This window comes from Eurytemora carolleeae, unplaced genomic scaffold, assembly GCF_000591075.1.
Source record: "Eurytemora carolleeae unplaced genomic scaffold, Eaff_2.0 scaffold77, whole genome shotgun sequence".
Taxonomy (NCBI): Eukaryota; Metazoa; Arthropoda; class Copepoda; order Calanoida; family Temoridae; genus Eurytemora; species Eurytemora carolleeae.
The window spans coordinates 434,451-443,972 of record NW_019396022.1 but is presented as its reverse complement, the minus strand read 5'-3'; the positions used below and the strand labels follow the sequence as shown (position 1 = coordinate 443,972).

The 9,522-nt window shown below is 32.0% G+C and overlaps 1 protein-coding gene and 2 long non-coding RNA genes across 3 annotated transcripts; 2 read left to right on the top strand and 1 right to left on the bottom strand.

Annotated features, from left to right (window-relative positions):
• Positions 1-1,111: 1,111 nt before the first annotated feature.
• On the bottom strand, positions 1,112-2,842 carry LOC111699856 (uncharacterized). The gene is made up of 3 exons (XR_002764845.1): positions 2,278-2,842; positions 1,717-1,793; positions 1,112-1,178 (listed from the first exon to the last, which is right to left on the bottom strand). It is a non-coding gene; the product is annotated as an uncharacterized LOC111699856 (long non-coding RNA).
• A 1,465-nt stretch (positions 2,843-4,307) lies between these two features.
• On the top strand, positions 4,308-7,510 carry LOC111698076 (uncharacterized). Its single transcript, XM_023468353.1, has 7 exons — positions 4,308-4,410; positions 4,662-4,723; positions 5,503-5,629; positions 6,162-6,275; positions 6,494-6,543; positions 6,962-7,090; positions 7,372-7,510. Exons 1-7 carry the CDS (start codon positions 4,328-4,330, stop codon positions 7,443-7,445), a joined length of 639 nt encoding a protein of 212 aa, XP_023324121.1. The 5' UTR covers positions 4,308-4,327; the 3' UTR covers positions 7,446-7,510.
• A 62-nt stretch (positions 7,511-7,572) lies between these two features.
• On the top strand, positions 7,573-8,592 carry LOC111698023 (uncharacterized). The gene is made up of 2 exons (XR_002764459.1): positions 7,573-7,625; positions 7,687-8,592. It is a non-coding gene; the product is annotated as an uncharacterized LOC111698023 (long non-coding RNA).
• Positions 8,593-9,522: the final 930 nt, after the last annotated feature.

The following is a 9,522-nucleotide window of genomic DNA, read 5'->3' as shown; positions in this document are numbered from 1 at the left end:
TTAATTTATATACAATTACCACCAGCTTCCATACTATAGGTTTGTTTACACAACACTGTACTGCAACTTCTTGGAAGAATAAAAACAAACTCGGCAAATTAAGCAATACTTTTATTTACTAGAGGATTCTGTCGAAGGAGTATGAAATAGAAGGGAGATATACCTGACGCGGTCCGCCCTACCATATGATTATGCAGCTTTGCAGACGGTACTTCATTTGAATAAGAATTATTTGTCTGATGTACAATTACCGCGTATACAATACCCTATTCTGAATATTTCTTATACGAATGGAGTACCGTCTGCAAAGCATGTACAGTATAATCATATAGTAGGGCGAGCCGCGTCAGTTATGTCTCCCTTCTATTTCATACTCTTTGATTCTGTCAAAGACCTTTCTGTCAAGCTTTAATGATAGTATATATAGTCGTCTTTAGCTTGCCATGTTGAATGTAAGTGATACATCTTTTCAGGGCAGGTCTGATTTAATGACTAAGTTGTGCATTTGAACTAGATATTGAAGATTGAACTACTTCTCGATTCTTGCTATTCATTAAATACGACCTCAAATGATTTACAGCTGCACCATTGCCCCTCTCCACCGCCCAAATCAAATTCTCCTATTTTAAACCTACTAATTTACCCCCCCCCCCCCCTTAACTAAATATTATATACTTACTTGGCAATGCATAATACATATTGTTAGAATTGAAATAATAATGTGCATTGCAATTATTATACATATTACACATATGTATATTAATTAGCGTATTTTGCATCATACCTTCTGTTTTTGCAAGTATGAATAATATTTTTACCTAATAACTTCTATTTTTGTAAGTATGATTTATATTTTTGCATCATTCCGACTGTTTTTGCCAGTATTAATACTAGTTTTACATCAAACCTTCTGTTTTTGCCAGTACAAATCATATTTTTGCATCAAACCTTCTGCTTTGCCAGAATGAATAATATTTTTGCAACATACCTTCTGTTTTTGCCAATATGAAAAATATTTTTGAATCATACCTTCTGTTTTTGCCAATATGAATAATATTTTTGCATCATACCTTCTGTTTTTGCCAGTTGGAATACTATTTTTGCATCATACCTTCTGTTTTTGCCAGTAGGAATAATATTTTTCCCTCAACTCCTCCTCTGTATACGTTTCTGCAGTTCTAAAAGTAAAATTGAATTACAATTATACATATAAATAAAGTTCTATAAAGGGTTGGTCATGTTAATGGTTAGATTGATTCAAGGAACGGACAGACTCATCAAGTTGCCATTCGTTTTTAAAAGACAACCGAACATAAAGTTAAAAAGCATCTGTTCGTTTTCATAAATTTCAAATCTTTTTTGTCATGAACGATTTTTTAACGAAATGAAAATACCTTACATAATGGTTCCCAGCAGATTAGCCCAAAATCTTGAATAAGATGTGTCGATATTCTTGATAAATGGTGAAATTATTAAACCAGAAAAATATTTTGTGATGTTTGTCCCATCAAAAAATGTTGCCACCAGGAAAAATACGACCTATTCCAAATGAAAAAAAGTGACTTTCATTCCATTAGAAAAATGTCAACCTAAATCTAACTAGAAAACCTTAATCCAATCAAATGGCGACCTTTATAACGCCAGAAAATGATGACCTTTATGATTGTATCCCATTAAAAAATGGCAACATATCCTATCAGAAAACCCAGATCTCACCTGTATCCTAGAACTGTACTTGAGCTAGGCGGTCCAGCACTCAGTGGGCGTTGCTCAAGACCAAGTAGGCGTGGTACCTGGGGAAGCATTAAAGATAAACATTTGAATGATTAGCAAGTACATGGGTTTAAAGTGAAAAAAATAAATACGACTAAAAAATATTCTTTGGGTTATAATAATTGATTAACATAAGAGTTATTTCAAGGATGTTGATAAATAGCTTATGCACTTGTAAAAGTTAGTTTTTATTTGAAACATTTATCAAAATATCAGTAGTTCACGTTTTGGAAATCTCAAGATGAAACAGTTTTGTTTTTGATTCTTTAAATTATAATACTAGTATGCAATAATGTATTCAAGAAAAGAAGCCGCGTAAAGAATGGTTGACTTTTATCATGACAACTTTTTACAGGAAACCCTTACAGAAAAAGAAAATTTGTGTTAACTATTTTCTGTATCAGGTGTACTTCACTAGATGAAGATAGATATCTGGCAAAAAAAACGCCAAAAATCAATGATCTATTTAAAAGTGTGGTTTCGAACTTTTTAATCTGAATTTACCTGATCTTGATCATCATTGTGCTGGTCAACTTGGTATGGAATAACACCAGGGTAGGCAGCTTCAGGTCTATGGGTCATCTTACCGTTCTCTTTTTAATTCACTTGCCTTGTAAACTATTCACCTTTTCAGCATTCACTAGTTGGGCGCACTAGTTAATAAAAAACTAAACTAGCGCGGCATTTCACGCAGATTTCTCGTGACTCGAGATTTGTATACACTATGAATAGAGATATGAACGCCAGGGTTGAAGTATAAACTTAAACTGAATACTAGGGATACCTACGCCACCAGATGGTTGTGTATTGTGCCATTCACATGTGTGTGTCTGTGTTGGTGTGTGTGTTTGTTTGTCTCGTTACTTGGGAAATATTTGAGATCGTTTAGGAAATTTATACCACATGAGGCGGGTTTATTAACAAGGACAGATATAGGAGCCCGGAGGCGGTTCCTTTGAAGTCCGCCAGGTGGACAAAATATAATTTGCTCCAGTGTGATTTTAGTTTCTAAAACTGTACTTAATTATGTATTGGTCACTTTAGAACAGAGAAACAATGCTATTTAAAAGAGTTAGGGAGTTGAGCTCTCATACATTAAGAAAAAATTAGTGCTTTTTTAATATGTATACCACGGGCAGCCGTAGTACATTTGAATTTCCGAGCTGGGTCAACCTTTTCGGTCCCAGTTTGTACTGTGTCGCCCTGACATTGGGTAAATAAAGCAGACATTGAATAGGAATAGCCGGTGCAACAAGGTTGACGCGGTCAGACTTTAAGTTGAATTTACTTTTACTAAAGGGTCAGGGGTGCGTTATACATGAGGGCCAGTATTTTATATTAGAATTTATTCCTAAAATTTATCTTTTTAAAGTTTTTTAATGCTTTTGGTAAACATTTTTTTCTGGTATTGCATTGTTCTTAACGCATTTTTTTTGCCCGATATTAACACAAAATTATGTTGTCATTAAACTGAACACATCTTGCAGATTTTCAAAAATTTTCGGTTGAAACTCTAAATATGGAAAAGTAACATTGGGGTCTGGTACTAAAAGTGGGTAAATGACAGTACAAATTCAAGAGTAAAAAACGCATTTAATTATTATTTGTAAAAAATTACATAAACCATGTAGAATTAATGGCTAAATTATGCAACTGGAAACTGGAAGAAATGTAACAGAGAACTCAGTTAAATAACTAAGTATTTGTGGTTTAACAATTATTCTATATAATTTTCTCCGTAAATAATTATAAACATCATTTAAACGAGACTGCTCGTGAACAACTATTTTGATTTGAATTACAGATGTTTCAATATACAGGGTGTTATAAGAAAATATCAACAGCACTCAGTTCCACTGAACTCTTTTTATTTCTTTTGAACCTCTTGCACACCTGAAGCATGTCTATTGGGAATGATGGGAATGATATATGTTAGATTCAGTGTGTCAAAGAAGTTTTTGTCTATTTTAAGCAGTTTCTTAATTTTTCTACTAAATTCCACGTTATATATATTATATATTCCCCCAATTATTGATTCAAAATTACGAGTTGTCCTTTTGGTTCTTTCCACGAAAATGGACCATGCATTGAAAACTAAGTTAAGTACTTCTTGACGGGAAAACCATTTGAGATACTGCCAAATACGCCTTTTAAACCGTTCTGGGCATACAATATTCATGTATGCTTTAAAATAAAAATATGACGGCATGGACAGTGGTGTGTGATTTTGCCCATTCTGGAAACTTGAAAAATAATTGTTAAATGTTGAGGATCAGTATGGTGAACCAATTTAGTAATGTATTATTACTTTTGTCTGCATAACTTAAAAACGGCTTGCACTAGAGAGAGAGCTCAAACTTCTTAACTGTGAACAAATTTTGCATATGATTTATGAGGACTGGTCAATTAAAAATATTCCATAACGTTTTTATTAATTAAACTACAGATCTAAAAATTTTATTTTTTTGAAAAGCCCCATCTATATGAGATAAAAATAGCCCAATCGGGTCCAAAACTTGAAATAAAATCATACTCTAATTGTATTCTCTATAGTATGATGCCTGTACTCCTACTCCTACTTGTTCTGGTTGAAGAAGGGGCTGGACGCAATGTAGTTCAGTTCACTGAAAACTCAAGGCATAGATTAATTAAAATAACAGATTCAACCAGGAATAAATTCAAATTATGTAAGGTTTGGGGGATGGGGAAATTGTACACCAAAAATGTACTCGTAAGCCTAGACATGTACGCTTTAGATCAATAAATAGGAAAATTTTTCTTAAAAAATAACCAACTAAGATAAAATTATTTCACAAAATATGAACAAACCACCTTTGAGAGTTATTTATAATAATCGAGAATTCGGACTTATTTATCTATAACTGTAGACTGGATATTCTTAAAGATATATTTGGAGGAACAGATTCTACTGATGCAAGAGCTGGATTAGGTAATTTTTAATTTTTATAGATTAGTCTCAAATTAGTGCTTTTTTGTTTATAAAGTTTTGTCAAAAAACGCAAATTTTTCTTATATTTTTTATCTAAAAAAGGTTAACTTTGCTGACATATTAATACTTATGATTAAAACAAAGAAATTTAGTTCTTTGCTACAAACTAAGATTTTCTAATCCCTATATCTTTGCAACCCTTGTATATTTCAAACTATGAATTCTGTAAGACCAAATAAAGTAAATTTTGAAATATCAAAGGTTTACATCCATCAAGTTGAGAAGATTTATTGGCAAATTGGTATTAAAGAAACCTGTTATTGATTTAAAATATTTGTTTTAAATTTCTGTCGTTTAGAAGAACATTTGAACAGAGAAGAGATTTGGTTCTTTTTGTGTTCATTGTACTAAGACATCTGTACTTCATTAAAGTTTAAACCAATTCATCTTATTTCTTGAAAGAAATAAAGTTTATGCCACAAATTCTAATTTGCCTTCCCTTGATCTTTGCAACCTGATGCTGTGAACTTAGACTTTTTGATCTAATATAATTCATAGTTTAAAATATTAAAGGTCTAGAACATTAAAGAACTTATACTTTACACATGTATAAATGTAGAATTTGAAATATGAAGAAGTGAGTCAACATGTCAGTTCTGTTTAAAACCCCTTTATTAAAAATATTTGTGAGTTTAAAACTGGAAGATTATCATTTAACATAAAATTTACTTAATTTTATGGGTTTGTGAAGCCAGACAATGTTATTTATGAATGTTTAGGTAGAAAAGAACGACTCCAGGACTTGTTAGATGGAATGCTTGAAGCTGAGGGTTGGTTACCGGTTAGAATCCTGGCTATGGCGGTCACTGTAGGCCTGGAGTTTAGCAAGCCTGTTATTTCTGTCAGGTATAATTCAAGATGGCTGTCAAATCAACGCCGCGTATTGCGCATTGTAAATCTAAAAACCACCTCATTTTCACATATTTCTCGTTTTTTTTCAAATCCAATCCGGAAATGAATTAAATAATAAGTTAATAATACTCTGCATTAGGTTCATTTAAAAACCAAAGGAGTTGAGTCTTTGCCACAAACTTGAATATTCCAGTCCCTTTATCTTTGCAACCTGGCGGTGTAAACCTTAGATATTTCAAACTAAGATTACTTGATATAACAGAGTTTATAATTTGAAATATCTAAGGTCTACAACATTGGGTTGCAATGATAAAGGTATTAAAATATCAGAGTTTGTGGGAAAAACTCAATTCCTTTATACTTTTTTCAATTTTTTTATTTATAAATTTATCTTTTAGCCCATGACCTGAGTAAAAATAGAAAAAAAAATCTTGTTAAATTTAAATGGCGTAATACATTATTTTTATTATTATTATAAATCCTTGGATGCAAGTTTTCAAGTTTAATTTGTAATTTTTGTATTCAGAGGTCCAACCTCCAACTGCCATTTTGCTCCTGTATGTCTGGACCTTGCCTGTGGGAAATGTTACGACCCTATGACCTCTCTGCATGGAGACTGTGGGTCTCTTTCATTCTTTAGGTTAGCTCATTTATCTTTTCAAGATTTTTGAAATTCTGAACAATACAACATACATTTATTATTTATCATCGTAGACAAATTACAAAATAAAAAAACTATTATTTTAATCAAGTGACAAAACAAGATAAGCCGTTAAACTTCTTTTTCATTGCAGCTTAACTTGAATAACGGTTTCATTGATCTGAATTTATAAATAAATGTTATGTTTTTTTTTACAGATGCTCTTCCCTTCTTCCACAAGAGTGCCTTCCTTGGACATGTGCAACAGGTACATAAAGCTGTTCATATTAAACTTCAGGGGCAGCTTTGCGAATTTTGGTGAATTCTATTTCTTTGCTGATTATACATCTTAAATAAAATTTTAAATTGATCAGAAATTAATGCAGAAATTAATGCAGAAAGCTGACTAATAAATTTGTTTTAAAGTTTAAGATCGTTGTCACAGGCTCATCCTTTTATTTTACACTTAAAAAGAAAAGTATTGCTGAAAAGGATTTCCGATGCGATTACAATTGCTCCTTCATTTAAAGAGTTACACATGGTACCCTTTAAACTGGTGTAAGTTGCTCCTCTACAGCTCTTAAAATGGAGGGTCGTATGATATTACATAAACTGTTTTTTACATGAATATTATGATTAGGAGTCGCTATAAATCTGTTTTTAAATACATATTTTGCCTTTTTAAGGTGGATCTCTGACTCCATCTTTTCTTCGGAACTTTTTGCCTCGCAGTGCTGGTTGCGGTAGCACAGCATTAAACATCATCACTGCAGAGAATACCAAGCTATCCTCTTCAATACAACTCACTGGATTAGGTAAGCCAAGGATTAGAGAACACTAAACTATTACCCTCAATACAACTCACTGGATTAGGTAAGTCAAGGATTAGAGAATACTAAACTATTACCTTTAATACAACTCACTGGATTAGGTAAGCCTAGGATTAGAGAATTATAAACTATTACCTTCAATACAACTCACTGGATTTGGTAAGCCAAGGATTAGAGAATTATAAACTATTACCTTCAATACAACTCACTGGATTAGGTAAGCCAAGGATTAGAGAATACTAAATACTATCTCCTTCAATACAAAGGTTTAACTATGAACTCCTTGACTCGGTGCTCCGAGGAAGATGTTTGCTGGGATAGCGCTTGTAATAATATTTAATTCTAAGGTTTAACTATGAACTCCTTGACTCGGTGCTCCGAGGAATATGTTTGCTGGGATAGCTCTTGTAATAATATTTAATTCTAAGGTTTAACTATGAACTCCTTGACTCGGTGCTCCGAGGAATGAAGTTGTTCCCACCTACCCTCCTCCTGCAAACCTATTCTCTGCTGGCCAAAGGTAAAAAACTAAAATTTGTTCACTTGAAAAAAACATTTTTTTATTTGTTTATTTTCTAAAGGATTTGAATGAGACAGTCTCAAGTTCTCCAGTTATACTCAGGGACTTCGAGGCTAGAGAAGTTGGGCCTCTAACTTGCAACTAATTCACTTCCAGCTAATCAGCTAATTTACTCCAGCTTATTAACTGATTTATTCCAGCTAATCAGCTGATTCGTTTCCAGCTAACCAGCTGATTTACTTCGAACTAATTAGTTAATTTATTCTAAATAAATAATCAGATTATTCATTCCTAGTGAATCAGCTGAATTATTACAGCTTATCAGCTAATTTATTCTCAGCAAATCAGCTGAATTATTCTCAGCAAATCAGCTGATTTATTCCAGCTTATCAGCTGATTTAATCCAGCTAATTAACTGATATATTCCGGCTAACTACCTACAGCTGATAAGTTGATTGTAATCTGCTTGGAGCTGATCAACTGATTATCTCCTGTATACAAGCTGATTGACTGATTATCTCCTGTATACAAGCTGAACAACTGATTATCTCCTGTTTACAAGCTGATCAACTGATTATCTCCTGTATACAAGCTGATCGACTGATTATCTCATGTATACAAGCTGATCAACTGATTATCTCCTGTATACAAGCTGATCAACTGATTATCTCCTGTATACAAGCTGATCAACTAAACCTAACTTTCTGAATTTGCTTTAACCTTCAATACAGCTGAATATATTAATTTCTTCAACTTTTATCTATTTTTCTCTTATTTATTACTAATTTCAACTAATCTGTAAGATTAGTAATTTGCAACTAATTCATCTTTAACGTGTGTACTGGACTACATTTTAAATTTTACAACATCACTAGTTACATTTTACTTCTACATTTTACAACATCCCTAGTTAAATTTACAACTACATTTTACATTTTACAACATCCCTAGTTACATTTTACATCTACATTTTACAACATCCCTAGTTACATTTTACAACTACATTTTACATTTTACAACATCCCTAGTTACATTTTCAACTTTTTTACATTTTACAACATTCCTAGTTACCTTTTACAACTATATTTTACTTTTTACAACATCCCTAGTTACATTTCAACTTTTTTTTTACATTTTACAACATTCCTAGTTACCTTTTACAACTACATTTTACTTTTTACAACATCCCTAATTGCATTTTACAACTACATATTACATTTTACAACATCCCTAGTTACATTTTACATTTTACAACATCCCTAGTTACATTTTACATTTTACAACATCCCTAGTTACATTTTACATTTTACAACATCCCTAGTTAAATTTTACAACTACATTTTACATTTTACAATATCCCTAGTTACATTTTACAACTACATTTTACATTTTACAATATCCCTAGTTACATTTTACATTTTACAACTAAAAGAAAAAATGAGGACGTCACTTTCCGGTTCCTGCTTTTCCTGATTTTATTCTGACTTCATAATAATCATTCTAAACCCACCAAACTCAGAAGAATGAACCTTGATTGCTTAATTTTAAAATTGCATGGCTCAAGAAACTATAAAATCAGACTGTTCTGTAGCTGAATAATCATTATATTATGTGTAAATGTAAATTTTAAACTTTTTTACATAATGTATTCTATCCTTACAAACTGTTTCAAATAAAATTTACACTTATGTATTTTGAACCTTTGCTAAAATAAAAGTAGCTCCTAGAGTGTTTACCCTGGACTAATTTTCAAAATATTTTCTTTTTCAGATAGATCACTTCGGATTTACTAATACGAAAGTTTATCACTGTACTAACGGTTTCATTGATCTGAATTTATAAATAAATGTTATGTTTTTTTTACAGATGCTCTTCCCTTCTTCCACAAGAGTGCCTT

Excerpts from the sequence above, each read along its gene's own strand:
- LOC111698076 (XM_023468353.1), top strand. The coding sequence starts at position 4,328 with ATGATGCCTGTACTCCTACTCCTACTTGTTCTGGTTGAAGAAGGGGCT. Across the intron at positions 5,630-6,161 it reads AAGCCTGTTATTTCTGTCAG|AGGTCCAACCTCCAACTGCC; the intron begins GTATAATTCAAG and ends TTTTGTATTCAG. Across the intron at positions 7,091-7,371 it reads AATACAACTCACTGGATTAG|GTTTAACTATGAACTCCTTG; the intron begins GTAAGCCAAGGA and ends TTCAATACAAAG.